The sequence below is a fragment of the Leiobunum rupestre genome, chromosome 2 (genome assembly GCF_980474605.1).
Source record: "Leiobunum rupestre chromosome 2, qqLeiRupe1.1.hap1, whole genome shotgun sequence".
Classification (NCBI taxonomy): Eukaryota; Metazoa; Arthropoda; class Arachnida; order Opiliones; family Sclerosomatidae; genus Leiobunum; species Leiobunum rupestre.
This window is the reverse complement of record NC_143385.1, coordinates 66,814,538-66,839,917: the sequence shown is the minus strand read 5'-3', so window position 1 is coordinate 66,839,917 and position 25,380 is coordinate 66,814,538. Positions and strand designations below refer to the sequence as shown.

The 25,380-nt window shown below is 36.4% G+C and overlaps 1 protein-coding gene across 1 annotated transcript in view; it reads left to right on the top strand.

The window, feature by feature from the left end:
* LOC149958830 (monocarboxylate transporter 12-like) overlaps positions 1-25,012 on the top strand; it is a 65,938-nt gene extending 40,926 nt beyond the window's left edge. Inside the window, exon 4 of the mRNA XM_090167257.1 lies at positions 24,559-25,012. Within this exon, the coding sequence (XP_090023383.1) occupies positions 24,559-24,710 (152 nt within the window). The 3' untranslated portion in view covers positions 24,711-25,012. The remainder of the gene's footprint in view (positions 1-24,558) is intronic.
* Positions 25,013-25,380: the final 368 nt, after the last annotated feature.

Sequence of the window (25,380 nt, the reverse complement as noted above, 5' to 3'; positions counted from 1 at the left end):
ATTCCTTTAACTACCCCTTATTTAATGGATTTAAATAAGGACACACAGTTTAGACTCTTCATAAACCTCCGAAAAACTCTTTCCCACGTTCAGAAAAAACAAATCCCATCTCAGTTTTCAAAATCAAAGTATTGCAATGAAATAGAGCAGAGAGCCCCTGATATAAGTTTAAAAGAAAGCGGCCGGAGAAAACTCCAGATAAACAATAAATAAATAAAAATTGAAAGTCTTTCGGCGGCAGATTCCTCTTAAGACAGGGTGGCCGGCACCGAAAAGAAACTTCCAAAAGTCTCTCTTGATTTTATACGCGCCGGTACCAGCGAAGAACGAAGATTGCTAAAGCCATTTTTTTACCAAACCCCCGAGTTCCAGTTTAATAGCCAAAGGCTTAGCCTTATACAAAGGCCCTCGCGTGTAAACTTTACCTCCTAACCCCGCCTTTAACAGCGCAAATGGTCCGGATGGCTTTATAGCGCGGGTTCGTTCGATCCTTCGGGATTTGAGACGGGTATTCCAGCCCCCTTTTTTCTGGATCCCCCTCCCGGACCTTGCTTTTCTAAAATCGCTTCAGGTAACGGTTGCTGGTTTTCTAAACGGACTTTTTTCACCGTGTCGCGTTTGACGCCATTTTGTACGAATTTATCCGCGATAAAGGCACGTTAATTCCAAGATGGCGTCGACCCTGGTAATGGAGGGTGAAACGGGTCTATTAAGATCGGCTAAATTGCCCGCGATTTTTATGGACATCTTATGACAGCGAAAACATTTTGCAAAACGTTGTGGAAATCGCTAGCGCTGGTAATTTTTCTCGGGTTGGCTACAAAAAAGAAATGATAAAAATATGAAATTTCTTTTCCGAGGCAGATATATCGATGGTGGCCGAGAAGATGAAGGTTGGCTAACCACCGTTTTAGGTATGCTTATAATGGCCTGCATTGCGGGATTAGCCGTGGATTTTGGAACTTCATATTGCTTTTTATTTGACGGAAAATATTAAACTTTGATTGGAACTTGAAAGAACGCGTGTAGGTTATTGAGAACGTACGTGTCTTCCTTACTACTTGCTTGATGTTAGGCATAGTTATGTTAATTTTGGAACTTAAATATTATTTTTATCGATTGAACATCAACATACAGGGTTACATTACATTATATATTATACAGGGTGTTTCAAAAGGTTATGCAAATATTTTAAGGAGTTGTAGGGGGTAAGTTGAGAAGTATGCCTGTTTTTTACCTCTCCGAGGGGACTTTGTACCCCAGAAGGGGTTATACAACCACCGTGTCTGTCTGTGGGTCTGTCTGTCAGGCCTGCGAACGCGTTCGCATTTTCGGGGCAAAGGGTAATCACTGCGTACCCAGTTTCTTAGAATCAGGGAAAAGGTTTTTCCAAAGCGCCCTCTTTTTGTCATTGCGTGTAGTATAATTTTTTAACCGGCCGGAATTCGAACCCGAGCCCTCTTGCACGACAGGTGAGCGTTCTACCGCAGAAACACGGATACAGTTACGCTTCATTGAAAATTAAAAACTCTTCCGAGGAGAGGTATATTTTGGCTTGACAACTTGTTTTGAAGTGCCAGAGAGCTTCAAAGTGTGGCCTTCTAGCCCCTGGAAGTAGGCTGCAACAAGCGCAAAACCAAGCAGCAGGGAAATGAGAACATTAAGGTTTGGGTTCGTGTGATTGGTAAAAAAGGACTTTTTAAACAAATCGAGGTAACCAGCGTAAAAAAGTAAATTTAAACAGTATTTAAAGTCCCTGCTGCTTGGATTTGCGCTAGTTACAGCCTACTTCCAGGGATTAGTAGGCCACACTTTGAAGCTCTCTAACGCTCTTTTCACTCATCGTAGGTAAATGGGGAAAAACCGGCATACTTCTCAACTCACCCCCTACAACTCCTTCAAATTTTTGCATAACCTTTTGAAACACCCTGTATAGTATTTTGATTGAAGAACGTATTTAGGTTATTGAGAACGTACGCGTCTAACTTACAGGCTTGCTAGATATTAGGTATGGTTATAATGTCTTGCATTTCTCGATTAGCTGTTAATTTTCAAATTCGTATGATTTATATGCTATACCATCGAAAATACAAGTTTTTGATTGAAACTTGTAAAAAACGTATTTAGGTGATTGAGAACGTATGAGTTTCTAACTGTAAGGTATGGCTATAATGGCCTATATTTTGGATTAGCTGTTCATCGTGTAACTTGAATTCGTATTGTTCAAGGGCTATTCGATGGGTAATATCAGGAGTAAATGCAGGGAGTGGGTATCTGTGTCATTTTCGCAAGAGGGCAATTTTAAAGCATTTCCCGGCCATTTCTTTCGGATATGTCCAACTCCTTGATGGAGATTTTTCGCGGATGAATACACGTAAAGAGGTAGCTACAGCGCGCGACTCTTCGATGAAGAAAAAAGATGGGAATAGTCCCTATAGCTCTAGACAGCGTATCGGCTGATGGTTAAGCCTTAGACGCTGCTCCGCATTGTAACCCAGCCGCTAGTTTTAAAGCCCAACCCGACCCGATTAGAAAATACAAAATTGAAACCCGACCCAACCCGGCCCGCCAAAATTATTCATTTCGAAAACCTGAGCCAACCCGGCCCACCAAAATTATTCATTTCGAAAACCTGACCCGGATTGTACTGCCCGAGAAATCTTTTTAAAATTTTAAACCCGACCCGAACTGGCTCGATAAAATTGAAACATGGCCCGACCCGAAAATCTTTCACATTTTATGTTTATAGTATACGTTTGTACTAAATGTGACCTCCCAGACTCAAATTTTGTCAGTAGATGGCGCTTGGAGCTCTTTGAGAAACGGTTAAAAATTAGTGAACTAATATATAAAAAGCCCGACCCGACCTGGTTAGTTTTACGTAAAAAGGCCGACCCGACCTGGTTAGTTTTACGTAAAAAGCCCGACCCGACCTGGTTAGTTTTACGTAAAAAGGCCGACCCGACCTGGTTAGTTTTACGTAAAAAGGCCGACCCGGCCTGGTTAGTTTTACGTAAAAAGGCCGACCCGGCCTGGTTAGTTTTACGTAAAAAGGCCGACCCGGCCTGGTTAGTTTTACGTAAAAAGGCCGACCCGACCTGGTTAGTTTTACGTAAAAAGGCCGACCCGACCTGGTTAGTTTTACGTAAAAAGGGCGACCCGACCTGGTTAGTTTTACGTAAAAAGGCCGACCCAGCCTGGTTAGTTTTACGTAAAAAGGCCGACCCGGCCTGGTTAGATTTACGTAAAAAGGCCGACCCGACCTGGTTAGTTTTACGTAAAAAGGCCGACCCGGCCTGGTTAGTTTTACGTAAAAAGGCCGACCCGACCTGGTTAGTTTTACGTAAAAAGGCCGACCCGGCCTGGTTAGTTTTACGTAAAAAGGCCGACCCGGCCTGGTTAGTTTTACGTAAAAAGGCCGACCCGACCTGGTTAGTTTTACGTAAAAAGGCCGACCCGACCTGGTTAGTTTTACGTAAAAAGGCCGACCCAAAAGAAATTACAAAATTAAACCGGTCCCACCAAAAACTTCGAGCGGGTCGGTTCGTCCAAGATTCATGTTTACCGGCCACCCCAATTAATGGCATTAAACTTCGCTAGCTGATTTAGGCCCAGGGTGGTGCCAAGGAAATTAGCCTAGCTTATTATTATTATTATTTACGCTTATATATAACGTAAAAAAACGTATAATTTAAAAAAAAATGTGTAGAAAATTTAATTGTGTAAATGTTTTATAAGATAATTATTATTATGGCAGGGTGGCAGAGTGGTTAGCACTTTCACCTCGCAGCAATAGGAATCCGGATTCAATCCCAGAATTTTCTTGCGTACAGTTTTCATTGTTTAAACGCTTTAGCGCCTGCTGCCGTCGAAAGGGGAAAATTGGGAAATTGTCTTCCCCCTTATCGTAAAACGCTCAGCGTAAAGGCTCGTCCAATGAAATTTGTACGCAACACGGCGATAGCGTATTTAAAGGCTAGCTGCGTTCTCCTTGTGTTTGTTGCTCCTAGATGGCACGGAAATTCCCCTTCATCGTTGATTAAAGGCCCCAGGCCTGTTGCAATGCTTGTATTATTATTGTAGTATAATTATAATTATATTTCGTGAGTAGTTTAAATTTTGGTCTCAAGTATCGCCGCCTACCGACCGAGTTTTAAATTGAATATATGAAAGCTGTCTGCTCTTTCAAAATTCTCTCCGCGGAACAGCTGAAAGTTTCAACCAAAAACACTGAAATTCAAAAGGCGTCTGCTATTTCTTCACATATTTAGTTCACGGATATTAAGGCAGATGGCGCTATATTTCCTAAGCTCGAAGCTTTCGGGTATTTAACGTTGAAATTGAATAAATGCTTTGGTTCATTTCAAAATATGCTGTATCACGCACGAACGTGTGTAGCAGCGGATGGCGGAATTATTGAACCTCATTTAAGACTGGTACATTTGTAAATTTTGTAACACTTTCGGAAATTATTTTTTCTCTCAAAATTAATTACCAATAAAAACAAAATTAGTTTAAAAAACGTTCATTTTTAGCAATAATACAAACATTACAATTTAGATTGGTTTCTTTTTTAATTATCTGTAAAACGGATTCGGCCACCTACTACCAACTTGTTATTTTTCATGACCTAATATCTCAGTGACATATTGACCTATGAAACCAATTTCATTTAAGGTTTTCCAGTATGCTCTACAACTTGTTTTTTTTTTGACAGTTTGCATCTACCAGCTAGCGTTAAAAAAATAAAAATTCAAATCCGTGAAAAATTTCATGATTTTGCAGAAATTTACAAATAACAACGACCTTCCCCGATAGTGAACATCCTGAAAATTTCACATTTCTATGTAATATAGTTTTTGAGTAAACGATCAAATTAAAACACACTATATAGATTTTACGTCTTTGCAACGACTCTAAAGTTAGCCTTTTCACTTGTGACCCACCTAGCGGACAACGCGAGAAGTACACTAAACTGATGAAATTTTCCCTTATGTAAATTAACATGGTAATTTTGTTCTCACCATTTTGAGTCTAATCTTGTACAAATTTCAAGTTTTGGGATAAACTTAAAGGGAGTAGCAACTTTTTTTTTAATTTAATTTAATGTTAAATTCGATCTGTACATATTCGCAGAACTACATTATTTAGATCCTACGAGATAAGTATTAATCTTCCTATCCTACTAATGTTATTCGCTTGAAACGAGTACTTTCGCAGGCTCCCGCTGATTTTAAACTCCCGAAATGAGGTTCCAAACTTCCCAAGTGTGGTTTAAGAGTTCGAAATTTGATTTCAAACTTCCGAAATGTTGTTCCAAACTTCCCAAATGTGGTTTCAGAGCGAAATTTGATTTCAAACTTCCAAAATGTGGTTCTAAACTTCCCAAATGTGGTTTCAGAGTTCGAAATTGGATTTCAAACTTCTGAAATGTGGTTTGAAACTTCCGGAATGTGGTATCAAACTTTCGAAATATTGTTTCAGAGATCGAAATGTGATTTCAAACTTCCAAAATGTGGTTCTAAACTTCCGAAATGTGGTTTCAGAGTTCGAAATTTGATTTCAAACTTCCGAAATATGGTTTGAAACTTCCAGAATGTGGTATCAAACTTCCGAAATATTGTTTCAGAGATTGAAATTTGATTTCAAACTTCCAAAATTTGGTTCTAAACTTCCAAAATGTGGTTTCAGAGTTCGAAATTTGTTTTCAAACTTCCGAAATGTGGTTCTAAACTTCCGAAAGTGGTTTCAAAGTTCGAAATTTGATTTCAAACATCGGAAATGTGGTTTGAAACTTCCGGAATGTGGTATCAAACTTCCGAAATATTGTTTCAGAGATCGAAATTTGATTTCAAACTTCCGAAATGTGGTTTCAGAGTTCGAAATTTGATTTCAATCTTCCGAAACGTGGTTCCAAACTTCCGAAATGCGGTTTCAAGTGCCCGAAAAAATAATAAATGAATAGCGTAATTATATTGAAAACAAACCAAACGGAACCTAAACTAACCTAACCTAAATGTAAATGATTTCTGACAGTTTATGTATAGAAGAAATTCGGACCTATTTCTTTTTTATATTTGGACAAATGAATTTCGGACACTTTCGATTAACACCATTCGCCATTCGGACCATAACGGAAATTTATTACGGAAAATATTTGATCACATTTTTAAATTCCGAAACCTGAAATATTCTATTTATTAAAATTCCACTGATCAGGATATTCAGGTCATAATAATCAAATAGCTGAAGGTTATTAGTTAGTCAGATCCGGGTAATGTTTTATAGCAATCTGATTCATTTAATTTTTGGAAATCAAAATAAACAGAAAAATAAAATTTCGAAAGGAATTTTATTAAGGGATATTTAAAATCGATAACTGAGAGGAATCTGAAATCTTCCCTTCTATCTATCGGTTTACGATGAATTCACGTTAGTTTCGAGTTTAAAATGTCTGGCTTCAGTATTGATCCATATCGATTGTTCTGATGAAATCTGCACCTAAATGCGGATAATCTGATATCTGATCTATCGTAATTGTTAACTCGGTTCAGCTAACGCGACTGTTATCTGAAAATCGCTTGCAAGCGCAATTTATTCGTAAGACCCCCCAAAATTAATAGTAAAGATTTAATTAAAAATAAAAAGCTGAATGCATTGATCAATTATTTACCAGTCGGAGCGGCGTGGAAATTAAATTTGTAGAAAAGGTTCGAAGTAGAGAAAACGCAGCTTGACAGAATCAGCTTTTCCACTTGGACGAATCGTTAAAAATTAAGTTCCTGGGTAATTCCGGCTTAGCGCCAGTCCATGGTCAGAGGCTCAGAGCGCCAAAAGAATTACCCCGCAAACGGGCAGCTATTTGCAAATCCCAATGAAACTTAGACGACAGCTTGACAGCAGTCAAATAAAACACATTAAATAATTCCAAAGCCTTCGCTACGGTTTAGTTTTAATTAAACACCGTTGTCAGAGTGTTTTGCCTTTGCCCCAGTTCCTGAATTAAATGCGTGTTGAAATCAAATTTATTTATTACTTTTATTATTACTACTTTTAGCAAAAGTATATAATATATCACTCAGAGAAGTCTTCCACTCATTTTACCATCATTAAATTAAACTATTAAAAAATATCTGTTTTTTACTTCTGATTATACTAACAAGGAGACTACCCGAGGTGATAATCACCGATTTTGTTCAAAGTCGGGTATAATGTACACCTGTACACCTGTAACTTGAAAAACCTGTAAGAGAAAAGTTGCGACGGGCTTTCGTTTTGCCATGGCAACCGAAAACGTTTTTGACAACATGATTTGGAATTATTTCCATTGAAAATAACATGGGAATCTGAAGGATTTTAAGGGTCCCCCAATTAACCAAATTGCATTTAAACTTGATTACATTTAATTTGTAAAATCAATTTAAATGTATTTTTAACGGTTTTGAAATTTTTTCATTTTTTCATTTTTTAAAAATAACTACGACATCGATGGATACTCTCTAAGGCCAGGCGCTCACTGCTCTTCGTAACGTCTCCGTCCTACCTTCCACAAGCCTTTGCTTCGTCACGGAGACAATGCCTTGTGGAAGGCAGGACGGATACGAAACGGAAAGCCAGTGGGCGCCTAGCCTTAAGAGATATATTATGATTTTCCGCTATTAGTGATGACCACCGATCAATCTGCTCGCGTCTAATTTACTTATATTTATCGATTAATAGGTAAATATTATTGATACCGATACCAGGGTTGGACAGAAGGATATTTTTTTTAGTAGACAGCCTGACTAGTGAGGCCCCATCTTAATTTATTTTAGTAGTCACTGACTAGTGTGGGTAAAAATGGGGGTATAAAAACAAGAAGGACAGCCAACATTTTGCTTCACCCGGCAGAATTAAAATAGGAGTTCATTATCACTTGAGTTACATGATGTGATTTTTTTAAATAAAATGGGATTGATGAATGATGAATTTATGATACGCCCTATTCGCCATTATTTATTAATATTTAGGTACATTTTTCACAAGTCAAATTGACAAGTGAGCCCCCAGATTTCAATTAATTTTAGTAGTCAGATCATTTAATTTAGTACTCAAACGCCGTGACTAGTGCCTTGTGTCCAGCCCTGACCGATACGCGATTATTTAAAAGTCGATTTTTTGAAATTCGGTATCGCTTGAACATGAAATTCTGTTCAACGTCCAATTCGGTATTGAGTTCAACTTCAAACTAAGTATGGGTTCAACCTCGCACTTATTATCGGTTCAACCTCCAACTAAGTAAGGGTTCAACCTCACACTCGATTTCCACTTATTATCGGTTCAACCTCCAACTAAGTCAGGGTTCAACCTCACACTCGATATCGGTTCAACCTCAAACTAAGTATTGGTTCAAAGGTACAACCTCAAATTAAGTGTGGGTTCAACCTCAAATTCAGTATGGGTTCCACCTCAAATTCAGTATGGGTTCCACCTCAAATTCAGTATGGGCTCCACTTCAATCTAAGTATAAGTTCGATGATAAAATACGCGAAAAAGTAGATAAGTCCATAATTAAAAGGGATAATATAGCTAAATCCTAAACAAATTTGAAGAAATTTAAAAACTTACTAATAACTCGTACCGATAGGTCTTCGAGCAACGCGAAACTCGGATCAAATAGATCTTCGAGTAATAAACTAAATTAAAATTAAAAAAACAATCTATTTGATCCGAGTTTCGCGTTGCTCGAAGACCTATCGGTACGAGTTATTAGTAAGTTTTTAAATTTCTTCAAATTTGTTTAGGATTTAGCTATATTATCCCTTTTAATTATGGACTTATCTACTTTTTCGCGTATTTTATCATCCTTCTCGCAGTCCATAGGTGGTTTCTTCTAACTTAACTAAGTATAAGTTCAATTTCAAATTCGATATGGGTTCAACCTCAAACTAAGTATGGGTTCAATACCTCAAAAACGGTATCGACCAACACTTATTTAATATTTATGATTAATTTGTTTTCGATGTGAAAATACACATTTACAAATCGAACAAAATTTCAGCCAGCTATTTAATAATTAACTGAGGAAATGGAGGGACTAATTCAAACTTTAAAAGCTCTTAATTTCACCATCGAGTACCGCTTTAAGTTAATTTAATACCGCGTATTTGCGCAGAGTAAAATTTCTAAATATTTTATTCGACGAAGCGTGACTCTTGACTTTGTATATATTTTATATATATAGATATATTTTTGGAATGGAGAGGGCTTTAAGGAGCAAAGGTACACCGGGAATTCGCGGTTCTTAATTTCGGCAGTGTCCTAAAATTAGCATTAATTAGAGATTGGTTTCCCCATTTCGCTTATTAAAAAAGCAAAGAGAACGATTTGGGGAAAACGGTACGTCACGACATTTCCCCTCCCGACCCGCTTTTGGGACAAAGGACCCAGTATCAACTTAAGCCTTGGTTGACGAGCTCTCAGTTACCGAAACGCCAAGCACTCCCCCCCCCCCCGCGTGAAAGGGGTTTCTCTCAGTTAACGCGTGGCTGCTTCACAGTCAAGCCTATACGAAGGCGCGCTTGGGCTGTTTCCCCAATTTTAGCTTAGGCTTTCATTAAAAGTGCAGCGCCATCTAGGAGAATAGGCTTTCTGTGGCGGGCGCTATTCAAAGTCAAAATGTAAAGCGCCTTTCGCCGGCTCCGCTGATTAAACACTTTCGGCCGTGAGATGGGCATAAACGACGGACTGACTGACTGAACTGCGCTACCCCGAAGTTAATTAAAATACCGAAAAACCTAATTAAAAACTAAAAAAACGAGGCTAATTTCTTATTGATCTTTTCGCCAATTCGGATTTATTTCGGTTTCCTTTGAGGACAGCATTTTGGCTTTCGGACTATTCCCACCCATTCCCGTTAGAAGAATATCCATTTGCTGCTGCTTAACGTTGAAAGAATATCCTTTTGCTGCTCCTTACCGTTGAAAGAATATCCATTTGCTGCTACTTACCGTTGAAATTTTATCCTTTTGCTGCTCCTTACCGTTGAAAGAATATCCATTTGCTGCTCCGTACCGTTGAAAGAATATCCATTTGCTGCTCCGTACCGTTGAAAGAATATCCATTTGCTGCTACTTACCGTTGAAATTTTATCCTTTTGCTGCTCCTTACCGTTGAAAGAATATCCATTTGCTACTCCGTACCGTTGAAAGAATATCCATTTGCTGCTCCGTACCGCTGAGAGAATATCCATTTGTTGCTACTTACCGTTGAAATTTTATCCTTTTGCTGCTCCTTACCGTTGAAAGAATATCCATTTGCTGCTACTTACCGTTGAAATTTTATCCTTTTGCTGCTCCGTACCGTTGAAAGAATATCCATTTGCTGCTCCGTACCGTTGAAAGAATATCCATTTGCTGCTCCGTACCGTTGAAAGAATATCCATTTGCTGCTCCTTACCGTTGAAAGAATATCCATTTGCTGCTCCGTACCGTTGAAAGAATATCCATTTGCTGCTACTTACCGTTGAAATTTTATCCTTTTGCTGCTCCTTACCGTTGAAAGAATATCCATTTGCTGCTACTTACCGTTGAAATTTTATCCTTTTGCTGCTCCTTACCGTTGATAGAATATCCATTTGCTGCTCCGTACCGTTGAAAGAATATCCATTTGCTGCTCCGTACCGTTGAAAGAATATCCATTTGCTGCTCCTTACCGTTGAAAGAATATCCATTTGCTGCTCCGTACCGTTGAAAGAATATCCATTTGCTGCTACTTACCGTTGAAATTTTATCCTTTTGCTGCTCCTTACCGTTGAAAGAATATCCATTTGCTGCTCCGTACCGTTGAAAGAATATCCATTTGTTGCTCCTTACCGTTGAAAGAATATCCATTTGCTGCTCCGTACCGTTGAAAGAATATCCATTTGCTACTCCGTACCGTTGAAAGAATATCCATTTGCTGCTCCGTACCGCTGAGAGAATATCCATTTGCTGCTCCGTACCGTTGAAAGAATATCCATTTGCTGCTCCGTACCGTTGAAAGAATATCCATTTGCTGCTCCGTACCGTTGAAAGAATATCCATTTGCTGCTCCGTACCGTTGAAAGAATATCCATTTGCAGCTCCTTACCGTTGAAAGAATATCCATTTGCTACTCCGTACCGTTGAAAGAATATCCATTTGCTGCTCCGTACCGTTGAAAGAATATCCATTTGCTACTCCGTACCGTTGAAAGAATATCCATTTGCTGCTCCGTACCGCTGAGAGAATATCCATTTGCTGCTCCGTACCGTTGAAAGAATATCCATTTGCTGCTCCGTACCGTTGAAAGAATATCCATTTGCTGCTCCGTACCGTTGAAAGAATATCCATTTGCTGCTCCGTACCGTTGAAAGAATATCCATTTGCAGCTCCTTACCGTTGAAAGAATATCCATTTGCTGCTCCGTACCGTTGAAAGAATATCCATTTGCAGCTCCTTACCGTTGAAAGAATATCCATTTGCTGCTCCTTACCGTTGAAAGAATATCCATTTGCAGCTCCGTACCGTTGAAAGAATATCCATTTGCTGCTCCGTACCGTTGAAAGAATATCCATTTGTTGCTCCTTACCGTTGAAAGAATATCCATTTGCTGCTCCGTACCGTTGAAAGAATATCCATTTGCTACTCCGTACCATTGAAAGAATATCCATTTGCTGCTCCGTACCGCTGAGAGAATATCCATTTGCTGCTCCGTACCGTTGAAAGAATATCCATTTGCTGCTCCGTACCGTTGAAAGAATATCCATTTGCTGCTCCGTACCGTTGAAAGAATATCCATTTGCTGCTCCGTACCGTTGAAAGAATATCCATTTGCAGCTCCTTACCGTTGAAAGAATATCCATTTGCTGCTCCGTACCGTTGAAAGAATATCCATTTGCTACTCCGTACCGTTGAAAGAATATCCATTTGCTGCTCCGTACCGCTGAGAGAATATCCATTTGCTGCTCCGTACCGTTGAAAGAATATCCATTTGCTGCTCCGTACCGTTGAAAGAATATCCATTTGCTGCTCCGTACCGTTGAAAGAATATCCATTTGCTGCTCCGTACCGTTGAAAGAATATCCATTTGCAGCTCCTTACCGTTGAAAGAATATCCATTTGCTGCTCCGTACCGTTGAAAGAATATCCATTTGCAGCTCCTTACCGTTGAAAGAATATCCATTTGCTGCTCCTTACCGTTGAAAGAATATCCATTTGCAGCTCCTTACCGTTGAAAGAATATCCATTTGCTGCTCCGTACTGTGTCGTTCGACCGACTGTGTCATTCGACCGACTATGTCATTCGACCGACTGTGTCATTCGACCGACTATGTCATTCGACCGACTGTGTCATTCGACCGACTGTCCCATTCGACAAGTGAAAGCATGAAACCTAACCTAACGAAATAAACAGATTTCAATTTTATATTGCGTTCTTTATTGACCTTTGTATTATATCGAATTTAAAGTTCATTGTTCATTGTTTTTTACTTCGATTTGGATAGGTAAAAATATTCTATAAACTTTTTCGAATAAATGGGATTCGACCCAATGGGATTGATTAGAATTCGATCAAATGGGAAAGTATATATTTTTGATTCGATCCATTGGCAATTCAACCCAATAGGATTCTATCCAACGGGAATATACCGTCGCTATTACCAATCAAATATACACCCTGCTAAGCTAAATAAAAACACGAACAACGGGTCATTCCCAAAACGGCGCCGTTACAACTCCGCCCCCGATAGAAGCACCATCTATTTCCCAAAAGTCCTTAAACCTTTTCATGAAAAATAATATCCGTATACCCTTCACCCAAATAAAACACAAAAATATGGCATTCCCAAAACGGCGCCGTTATAGCTCCGCCCACCGATAACAGTGCCATCTATTTCCGTAAAACGGCCTTACATTCCTCGTAATTTCCCCTCAAAAAATAAAAACGGAACAAATATAAGTGCGTGTAAATGAAATTGGAAATAATTTGTTAAGCCTTTTCACGCGTAACGCGACTGAGGCTGAAGGCCTCCATTATTCGGGGGTGAAAGTCGAGAGGGCCAGGCCCCTCCTCCGCCCAAAAAAGAAAATAAAATTGCATAAAAACAGGTATTAAAAATCAGAAACGCGCCGCGGATGAATCTTCAAATAGCCATTCATTTGGGCTGCGAGAGGAAAGAGCTTGCTAACGACCAAAGCCGTTTTATTTTCTGCTTGAGATAAAAGAGGTCGCCTGTTACGGAGCCAGAAAGCGAATCAAATCAACAAAAATATCCACTCTCTCTCCACCCTGTAACGCAGAGATTTTTATATACCGGACAAAAGAGGCAACTCCCAAAGCGAAGTTTAGGGGAGGGTTTATAACTTACTACGTCTGTCTTGCGGAAAGTTTTTGGTTATTCAGAGCTAGGTATAAAACACTCCCCCTAATGTGTTTCCAAGAGTGAACACACGTGGCACCATAAATGGTTTTATATTAGGTAAAGCCACGCCCCCATAATGTGTTTCTTATAAAGAAAGCCTTGCCCCCATAATGTGTTCAATGGCGGATACAGAAAAAACTCAAGTGGGGGGCCCTAAATGACATCTTGAGCTATGGATGTAATAACAAATCATCAGTCACATGCTTGGTGTTGGGCCCCCGCGCCCCCCATATGTATCAACCACTGAATGTGTTTCTTATAAAGTAAAGTCACGCCCCATAATGTGTTTCATATAGAGAAAAGCCACGCCCCATAATGTGTTTTTTATAAAGTAAAGCCACGCCCCCATAATGTGTTTCTTATAAAGTAAAGCCACGCCCCCATAATGTGTTTCTTATAAAGTAAAGCCACGCCCCCATAATGTGTTTCTTATAAAGTAAAGCCACGCCCCCATAATGTGTTTCTTATAAAGTAAAGCCACGCCCCCATAATGTGTTTCTTATAAAGTAAAGCCACGCCCCCATAATGTGTTTCTTATAAAGTAAAGCCACGCCCCCATAATGTGTTTCTTATAAAGTAAAGCCACGCCCCCATAATGTGTTTCTTATAAAGTAAAGCCACGCCCCCATAATGTGTTTCTTATAAACTAAATCCACGCCCCCATAATGTGTTTCTTATAAAGAAAGCCTTGCCCCCATAATGTGTTCAATGGCGGATACAGAAAAAACTCAAGTGGGGGGCCCTAAATGACATCTTGAGCTATGGATGTAATAACAAATCATCAGTCACATGCTTGGTGTTGGGCCCCCGCGCCCCCCATATGTATCCACCACTGAATGTGTTTCTTATAAAGTAAAGTCACGCCCCATAATGTGTTTCATATAGAGAAAAGCCACGCCCCATAATGTGTTTTTTATAAAGTAAAGCCACGCCCCCATAATGTGTTTCTTATAAAGTAAAGCCACGCCCCCATAATGTGTTTCTTATAAAGTAAATCCACGCCCCCATAATGTGTTTCTTATAAAGTAAAGCCACGCCCCCATAATGTGTTTCTTATAAAGTAAAGCCACGCCCCCCATAATGTGTTTCTTATAAAGTAAAGCCACGCCCCCATAATGTGTTTCTTATAAAGTAAAGCCACGCCCCCATAATGTGTTTCTTATAAAGTAAAGCCACGCTCCCATAATGTGTTTCTTATAAACTAAATCCACGCCCCCATAATGTGTTTCTTATAAAGAAAGCCTCGCCCCCATAATCTGTTCAATGGCGGATACAGAAAAAACTCAAGTGGGGGGCCCTAAATGACATCTTGAGCTATGGATGTAATAACAAATCATCAGTCACATGCTTGGTGTTGGGCCCCCGCGCCCCCCATATGTATCCACCACTGAATGTGTTTCTTATAAAGTAAAGTCACGCCCCATAATGTGTTTCATATAGAGAAAAGCCACGCCCCATAATGTGTTTTTTTATAAAGTAAAGCCACGCCCCCATAATGTGTTTCTCATAAAGTAAAGCCACGCCCCCATGATGTGTTTCTTATAAACTAAATCCACGCCCCCATAATGTGTTTCTTATAAACTAAAGCCACGCCCCCATAATGTGTTTCTTATAAAGTAAAGCCACGCCCCCGTAATGGGTTTCTTATAAAGTAAAGCCACGCCCCCATAATTTGTTTCTTAAAAAGTAAAGCCACGCCCCCATAAATGTTTCTTATAAAGTAAAGCCACGCCATCCTTATGTGTTTCTTATAAAGTAAAGCCACGCTCCCATAATGTGTTTCTTATAAAGTAAAGCCACGCTCCCATAATGTGTTTCTTATAAAGTAAAGCCACGCCCCCATAAACGTTTCTTATAAAGTAAAGCCACGCTGCCCTAATGTGTTTCTTATAAAGTAAAGCCACGCTGCCCTAATGTTTTTCTTATAAAGTAAAGCCACGCCCCTATAATGTGTTTCTTAATAAGTAAAGCCACGCCCCCATAATGTGTTTCTTATAAAGTAAAGCCACGCTCCCATAATGTGTTTCTTAATAAGTAAAGCGACGCTCCCATAATGTGTTTCATATAGAGAAAAGCCACGCCCCCATAATGTGTTTTTTATAAAGTAAAGCCACGCCCCCATAATGTGTTTCTTATAAAGTATAGCCACGCCGCCATAATGTGTTTCTTAATAAGTAAAGCCACGCCCCATAATGTGTTTCTTATAAAGTAAAGCCACGCCCCCATAAATGTTTCTTAAAGTAAAGCCACGCCCCCATAATGTGTTTCTTATAAAGTATAGCCACGCCGCCATAATGTGTTTCTTATAAAGTATAGCCACGCCGCCATAATGTGTTTCTTAATAAGTAAAGCCACGCCCCATAATGTGTTTCTTATAAAGTAAAGTCACGCTCCCATAAATGTTTCTTATAAAGTAAAGCCATGCCCCCATAATGTGTTTCTTATAAAGTAAAGCCACGCTCCCATAAATGTTTCTTATAAAGTAAAGTCACGCCCCCATAATGTGTTTCTTATAAAGTAAAGCCATGCCCCCATAAATGTTTCTTGTAAAGTAAAGCCACGCTCCATAATTTGTTTCTTGGATAGTAAAGCCACCCTCCATAATGTGTTTCTTATAAAGTAAAGCCACCCCCCCCCCATAATGTGTTTCTTATAAAGTAAAGTCACGTCCCATAATGTGTTTCATATAAGGTAAATTGACGCCAGCCTTAAAGTGGTTTAAATAAGCCAAAAACCCATGTATGGTTTCATAAGGAAAATATAAGTCATGAATTACTCAGAGCAGTAAATTATAAAGACTTTCATTGAAGCAGATCACACACTGAGTGAAAACACTCCATTAGATTGCTTACTACTTCAGATTGACGTTTCTTAGAGCAAACCTTACTTCAAACTAGACGTGTTTTTGGGATTGGCCACACCTCAAACTTCATGCCTCTTTTCCATGACTACCTTAAAATGTACGCTAGTCTTTGCCAAGAGCCACAATTCAAATTACAGTCTGTCTTTTCGAAAGGCCACGTCTTTTCCATGGGTTACAATCCAAAAAGTATGTGTGTCGTTTCGTAAGCCCCTTCTCAAACTGGGCGTGGTTTGGCCTAACGATTAGATGCTTTATTTCCATAGGTTACAATTAAAAAGGTAGGCGTGTCTTTTCCTTAAACCACGCCTCAAACTGGGCGTGTTTTGGCCTAACGATTAGATGCTTTATTTCCATAGGTTACAATTAAAAGGGTAGGAGTGCCTTTTCCTTAAACCACGCCTCAAACTGGGCGTGTTTTGGCCTAACGATTAGATACTTTATTTCCATAGGTTACAATTAAAAAGGTAGGCGTGTCTTTTCCTTAAACCACGCCTCAAACTGGGCGTGTTTTGCCCCACGCCTCAAAATTAGGCTCGACCTTTCGATAGGCCACGCCTAAAAACTAGTTGCGTCTTTTCCATAGCTTGCGTCTCGTTTTCGGGGGGCGTTACGAAGTAATTTTCAGTCAATTAATTTTTAAAACAGACTTTCTCCCTTAACAAACGCGCGAAATGAGACGAGGAAGTACAGACGGCCCAGCCAGGCCACAACTTGTTTGGACCACAAAACCAGACGGTGGGTTAGAGGGGGCTTCGTTTTAGCTTTTAGCGTCATATTCAAAAGCGTATAAAGAGCGGCCAAAGAACGCCGCGGTATTATATATATTACATATATATTGCAGTGTCAGAAAGCGAACCGTACAGGCGACTAACGCCGCCTAGCGACCACGGCCGGAGATAATCGATAGAACCTCTTTTGTTTTGGAGAGAGCTTGAATGCAGTAGCCCGCGGCTATTATCGCGTTGGCTATGAGTGACCAAATATCGCCCAGCCACCCCCAAAAAAGGAGGACTTCAGGTAAAAATGGACCAATATCTCCGGACGAGTACAATATCTGGACGACCTTAACTGGCCAAATAGCGCTCCTTTTCCTTCGCAATCCCCAGCCTTCGTCAACGCTATCGAGTTAGTGTGTCGTATCAGAACAATAGAGCAAAAATATGAGATGGATTTTGGTGGACCCTGAGTTCCCAGGTTGTCTTCGCAAATACAAATATACCTAGGGCTATTTCCTAAGGACAAGGGCTCAGTAAACTTTACCTTCTCGTGACGCTAGTGACGGTGTTAGCGTTCAGGGTGGTACCGTAACCGACATGAAATGATAACTTAAAGCCCCTGTATGGTTGTTTTATCGGTGACGCTTTGGGGCGTTCTGCGAAAAAAAAAAGAAATGAAGTTTGGTTCGCTTCAAAGGGGATTTCGCCTCTGCTTTCTCAACCATTAATTTTTAAAAATAGTCCTTTTTTGCGGGGTGTTTCAAAACAAAAAATTATTTATCTATACCTCGGGACTACACTTTGGTCTATCTGTAATGTGTAGTTTGAAAAAGATAGGAATGTATTTATTTATTTACATAACTGTCGGGATTATCACTGTGTTGAGACGTTCCGAATTTTGGAAAGGAAAAACGTCCCCGGCGAGTACTTCAGTCGCGTTGGAAGACGTCAGTTTCAGGGAACCAATCAGATACTGGGCTTTAAATCCTAAAAGTCACTATATTTCATGGCCGCCAATTTTACCAAATTACCCGAGGTGTTTATATACCGATTTTGTTCAAAGTCGGGCGTAATGTAGACCTATATGAGATACCAAATTTCCCAAAAGGAGACGTTGCACTACCCATTCGATTTGCCATGGCAACCGAAAATGTTTTTGACCTCTTAAAACAAAAATAAGATTTTTTCCTTATTTTACCATGTTACCCCAAAAATGCTCCAATTTAGTCAAACTTTATGAAATTTACCAAAAAGTGGTCAAAATATCAATAAAGGAGACGTTGCACTACCCATTCGATTTGCCATGGCAACCGAAAATGTTTTTTACCTTTAAATATTATTAATATTATTTAATATTGAATATAGTATCTTAAATACTTAATGTTTTATGTTAAATGTTACTAATATTATTTAATATTAAATATATTATCTTAAATATTGAATGTTAAATGTTAAATGTTATTAATATAATTTATATTAAATATAATATCTTAAATATTGAATGCTAAATGTTATTAATATTATTTAATATTAAATACTTAATGTTTTATGTTAAATGTTACTAATATTATTTAATATTAAATATATTATCTTAAATATTAAATGTTAAATGTTATTAATATTATTTAACATTAAATATAGTATCTTAATGTTGAATGTTAAATGTTACTAATATTATTTAATATTAAATATAATATCTTAAATATTGAATGTCCAATGTGATTAATATTATTTAATATGAAATATAATAACTTAAATGTTAAATGTTATATATTTAATGTTGTTTAATATGATTTATAATATCTTAAATGCTAAATGTTATATGTTTCAATTGTTTAATATGAAATATAATATCTTAAATGTTAAATGTTATATATTTAATATTGTTTTATATGAACTATAATATCTTAAATTTTAAATGTTATATATTGTTTAATATGAAATATAATATCTTAAATGTTAAATGTTATATATTTAATATTGTTTAATATGAAATATAATATCTTAAATGTTAAATGTTATATATTTAATATTGTTTAATATGAAATATAATATCTTAAATGTTAAATGTTATATATTTAATATTGTTTAATATGAAATATAATATCTTATATGTTAAATGTTAGATATTTAAGATTGTTTTATATGAACTATAATATCTTAAATGTTAAATGTTATATATTTAATATTGTTTTATATGAACTATAATATCTTAAATGTTAAATGTTATATATTTAATATTTTTTATATGAACTATAATATCTTAAATATTAAATGTTATATATTTAATATTGTTTTATATGGACTATAATATCTTAAATGTTAAATGTTATATATTGTTTAATATGAAATATAATATCTTAAATATTAAATATATACGGTTTCTGTACTATTTGAAAGGCAGTATGATATAAGCTTGAAATAGTAAATAAACCAAATAGAACAAATAAATGTATTAAATTTTATACTTTTACATAGAACTGAATTCATGAGTTTCGGTGAAAAATGGGAAATAAGGCCGCGAGAGTTTGCGACTGTCGGCCGAGTGATATCGCGCAGAGTACATAAAGATAATTAAATTGGATTTCGCGACAGAACACGACGTCGTGATGACGTCAGGAGGTTTAGGGAACCAATCCCGTCAGCGCGTTTTCTAATTAGCGCGGGAGGGGGCCAGTATTATTGATTTGAAAGGGGGATTTCAATTTTCGGTGATCAACAAGGTTACCTATCAGTTTCCAATAACTTCATTTTCAATGCAACCCCGCCATATCAATAAATAAAAAGAAACTATTTAACGCCCTTAATTCATTCATGATTTATTTGGAATTTAAAATTATTATCTAGGATTTTACGATAATTAATTAATTTTTAACCATTAATCTATAATATTTATAGTTATATTGAAAACTATATTATTTGGCGTTTGGTTAAAAACTACAATATTAAAATGAGTATCATTGATTATATTAAAAATTATCATATTTAGAATTATTTATGATTAAAAATTATCATATTTAGGATTATTAATGATTGAAAACTATCATATTTAGGATTATTAATGGTTAAAAATTATCATATTTAGGATTATTAATGATTGAAAACTATAATATTTAGGATTATTAATGATTGAAAACTATCATATTTAGGATTATTAATGATTGAAAACTATCATATTTAGGATTATTAATGATTAAAAATTATATTGTTTATTATTATATTTAAAATTATCATAATTAGGAATATAGTTAAAATTATCATATTTTGGATTTTATTAAAAATTATCATAATTAGGATTATAGTTAAAATTATCATATTTTGGATTTTATTAAAAATTATCATAATTAGGATTATAGTTAAAATTATAATATTTTAGATTTTATTAAAAATTATCATATTTAGGATTATATTAAAAATTATCATATTTAGGATTATATTAAAAACTATAATGTTTAGGGTTATATTAAAAACTATAATGTTTAGGGTTATATTAAAAACTATAATGTTTAGGGTTATATTTGAATACTAATAAATATGGTTCGATCACTAACTAAAAAGTATGGTTAGATTAAAACTAATAATTATGGTTGGATTGAAATCTAGTCATTATGGTAATTTTAGAAACTATTAATTATGATTAGATTAAAAATTAATCTGGTTGGATTTAAAATTAATCTGATTGGATTTAAAATTAATCTGATTGGAATAAAAACTAATAATTATAGTTGAATTAGAAACCAATAATTATAGTTGAATTGAAAACTAATAATTGTAGTTGAATTAAAAACTAATAATTATAGTTGAAATAAAAACCAATAATTGTAGTTGAATTAAATACTAATAATTGTAGTTGAATTTCAAACTAATAATTATGATTAGACCTCAAACTAATAATTATGATTAGACCTCAAACTAATAATTATGATTAGACCTCAAACTAATAATTATGATTAGACCTCAAACTAATAATTATGATTAGACCTCAAACTAATAATTATGATTAGACCTCAAACTAATAATTATGATTAGACCTCAAACTAATAATTATGATTAGACCTCAAACTAATAATTATGATAAGACCTCAAACTAATAATTATTATTAGACCTCAAACTAATAATTATTATTAGACCTCAAACTAATAATTATGATTAGACCTCAAACTAATAATTAAGATTAGATTAAATAATAATAAATTGTACTACATTAATAATAATTGTCCTTTGACAAAAATGTCCATTTAGAGGTGATGATTGAAATTAATTATTATTTAATCACCGACCATTACAAAGTCAATTCGTCCAAGTCAATTCGAAATAAATCGAATCAAAACCTATCATGTCCCCCGAAAGCCGGAATTACAGACCCTCCAAAGGCGACAAAATATTCCGTCTGCTTTTCACCTTCAGATTCAGCGAAAATATTAACATATTATTAATGACCATATATCCGCATAACTAATAAAACATAGCGTGCATCCGAAGAGGGTCGATTCGGCTCTGATGCTATGCGGAGAAAGTCGGACTCGTTAATTTCAGAGGCAACTCGTGACTCGCTTAGCCGATTAGGGCGGATGACAGCCTTTGTTGACAGCGCCTCGTAAAGCGCCCCTTCGATTGATAAACGCCATCAAGAGAGGGACAACCGCCTCTGGAAATAAGCCTCGAATTTCAATGGGATCCGGCGACTTTCCCTGGAGCCCTCGGCTTTCCCGCAAGGCGCGCATCCAACTTAATCTGGCGAAAGAGATTCGGCCACTGTACTCCGGGGGGGGGGGGGGGCTTCCTAGCTTCTCTCCTGTTAATAATTACCCGTCTACGGATTAACATTGTAATGCTTAAATAGATTCGGACACAAGGATGTGGAAAAGTCCAGCTGATGCGCGGAAATTCCTCTCAGAATTTACCGCCACCTATGTAACCAAGAACGTGCTAAGGATACCAAGAACGTACGGGTCGAACCGTTTACGGAAGCAAAAAAAGTATTATAGAACGGGAAATTCTAGAATATTTTCACAAGTATATAATCACGAACGTATTTAGGTTACCTATAACGTACGTAGTCTTGTTGATGGCGTTGACACCGCCGAAATTAGTCGACGATATGTTTTTAAAATTTTAGTTTGAAATAAAATATTTTACTTACGCAGTAATTTTCGTGTCTCTATATGTTTTAGTTTATGATGAAAGAGTACTATACTTGGTTTCAAACTTAGAATAGTTAATTATAGAATATTATCACAAGTATGTAATCAAGAACGTAGTTAGGTTACCTAGAACCTACGTACGACACATTTACCTATTCAAGGAGTACTATACTGGGTTTCAACCTTAGAATAGTAAATTATAGAATATTATCACAAGTATATAATCACGAACGTATTTAGGTTACCTAGAACGTACGTACGACACATTTACCTAATCAAGGAGTACTATACTGGGTTTCAACCTTAGAACGGGAAATTCTAGAATATTTTCACAAGTATATAATCAAGAACGTAGTTAGGTTACCTAGAACCTACGTACGACACATTTACCTAATCAAGGAGTACTATACTGGGTTTCAACCTTAGAACGGGAAATTCTAGAATATTTTCACAAGTATATAATCAAGAACGTAGTTAGGTTACCTAGAACCTACGTACGACACATTTACCTATTCAAGGAGTATTATACTGGGTTTCTAGAACGGGAAATTCTAGAATATTTTCACAAGTATATAATCAAGAACGTATTTAGGTTAACTAGAATGTACGTACGACACATTTACCTAATCAAGGAGTACTATACTGGGTTTCAACCTTAGAACGGGAAATTCTAGAATATTTTCACAAGTATATAATCAAGAACGTAGTTAGGTTACCTAGAACCTACGTTACGACACATTTACGTAATCAAGAAGTACTATACTTGGTTTCAACATTAGAATAGTATATTATAGAATATTATCACAAGTATATAATCACGAACGTATTTAGATTAACTAGAACGTACGTACGACACATTTATGTAATCAAGGAGTACTATACTTGTTTTCAATATTAGAATAGTAAATTATATTATATTACGACAAGTATATAATCAAGAACGTAGTTAGGTTACCTAGAACGTACGTACGACACATTTACGTAATCAAGGAGTACTATACTGGGTTTCAGCCTTAGAACGGGAAATTCTAGAATATTTTCACAAGTATATAATCAAGAACTTAGTTAGGTTACCTAGAACGTACGAGTAGAACCGTTTATGGAAGAAAAAGATGCTATACTCATTTGCAACCTTAAAAATGATAAAAATTCTAGTAGAATTTGCGCAATTCCTAATACGTCACTTGGTTTTATTTGGGTGGCATCTACGGTAATCTATTTAAATCTTTGCAAAAACGGGAGAAACTGAAATCGTTTCTGTTTTCTGATAAGAGATGGCGCTTCAATTACTTAAGTGATGTAATTGACTGGTTGAAAGGTAACATTTTTCTCAGTGAACCGCATGCTTATGTTATCTTCATTCGGGTAAATATAGTTTACTGCGTATTATTTAAAAGCTATTTCTCTAATAGGAAATATAACCGAGGCTGTAATCGAGTATATTTAGGCAAAACTCTAAATTCAAATTGAAACAGTAACGCCATCTGCCGGGGCACTATCAACCGTCTGTACCCACGATGATACGGCTGCTGCGTCTAGAATCTCGTGCCAACAGCGCTCCCCTTAATAGTTGGGTTTTTGCATTTTCCGCCGGGTGGCGCTGCAAGTAGGGTATTCGTATTAAAATAAAATGGTGCTGATTTTATAGCGATTCATATTGACACTAAAACGTGCTTAATATTTAAAAATAATTCGTATCAGAAACATAGATGGGGCAGGGGGCGCTACCACCACCAACTTTTTCCAGAGTTGGAAAACTAGGCATTTCAATCTTGAAGTTGGAAACTAGGCAAATAATGATACTTGCATTTTAATATAATTTTGGCATCATTTGCTTGTATTTTGATAAGTTTATTTAAGAAAAAACGTTCTTATGACGATTTAATTTGTCTGTAGCAGACGCTAGATCGTAGGCGCTACCTCGTAGAAGATAGCACCGTTACGCCACCTAGACTCGTTTCGGTCGCGAATATTTTCTTTGCCATTTCACCCTGTACATATATTTAAATAAAATTTTGTTCAATATTTAAATTACGAATTATTTCGTAAGAATTAACAATTGGGTCTATTTTTGATCTACTGGCGCCTGTAGAAGTGTTCTAGCCGCAACACATTGTTGTTCAGGGTGAAGTCAACATTCGGTCCAACACGGGGCAATGAAAATATTGTCTTCATTTAACCCCGCAATTAAACAATAGACATAATAAAAAAATCTAATTCAAAAAGGTTACCCCTGTAGAGATTAGATTTCACTTCGAATTTTAAATAACCCACTTTCGTTTTAAATTTACTCTCTGAAACCGAAATTTATAAATTGAAATATACATTAACCCCATTCCCAAACTCCATTTGCAAAATCCCGAAGGACTTAAAATTAAAACTTTAATTTTACGTATTTTAATTTATTCCAGGCTTTTTCCGGGACACTCATGGAGCTTACGACAACCTGTACTACACCATCGGATGTCTCACCATGTTTCTGTCGTTTCTATGGCTACTAGAACCTTACGTCATGCGTCACGTGCAAGAGAAAGCGGAAGTGAGCGCTAGCACGGCCACTTGAATACGTGGTTTTTCTTTCCGATAAAAACCGGAAGTAAATTGAACAAAATGGCCGAAAAAAACATTGATTAATTTTTACGCGAGTTTTATAAGTTTTAAAAACGCCAATTAAACCAAAAGTCGTTTAATAATTTTTGGACCAAAAACCGTTCTTTTTTCGAGCGCTAATGCTAAGAATTATAATTACCGGAAGCGACAGAAAAAATATATAGGTAACCGGAAACGGAAATAATAGTCGGAAGTAGTAAATTGCAAACGGAAATTGCCGGTTACGTTTCAATTGAGCAACTTTCCGTAATAAATACCAAAGGTGCTGTTAGAGTTAAGCAAAAAAACGTAATTAACTTAAAATGTCTCAGTTTACGTGGAATCGTCCTAAATATTTTACATTGCTAGATTTTTACGATATTTTTTTACATTACCAGAAGTAAACAAATATTAAAATTTGTTACCAAAACAATTTAGAACTGTTTTAGACGAGTAGCTTTCGTCGTTATACATATAGTGAGGGCAACCAAGAATTATCTAAAAATATGACAAAATAATTCATCTCAATTTGACTTAATTAATAATAATAATAATATTAATAAAATAATTAATTATAATATTAATAAAATAATTAATTATAATATTAATAAAATAATTAATTATAATATTAATAAAATAATTAA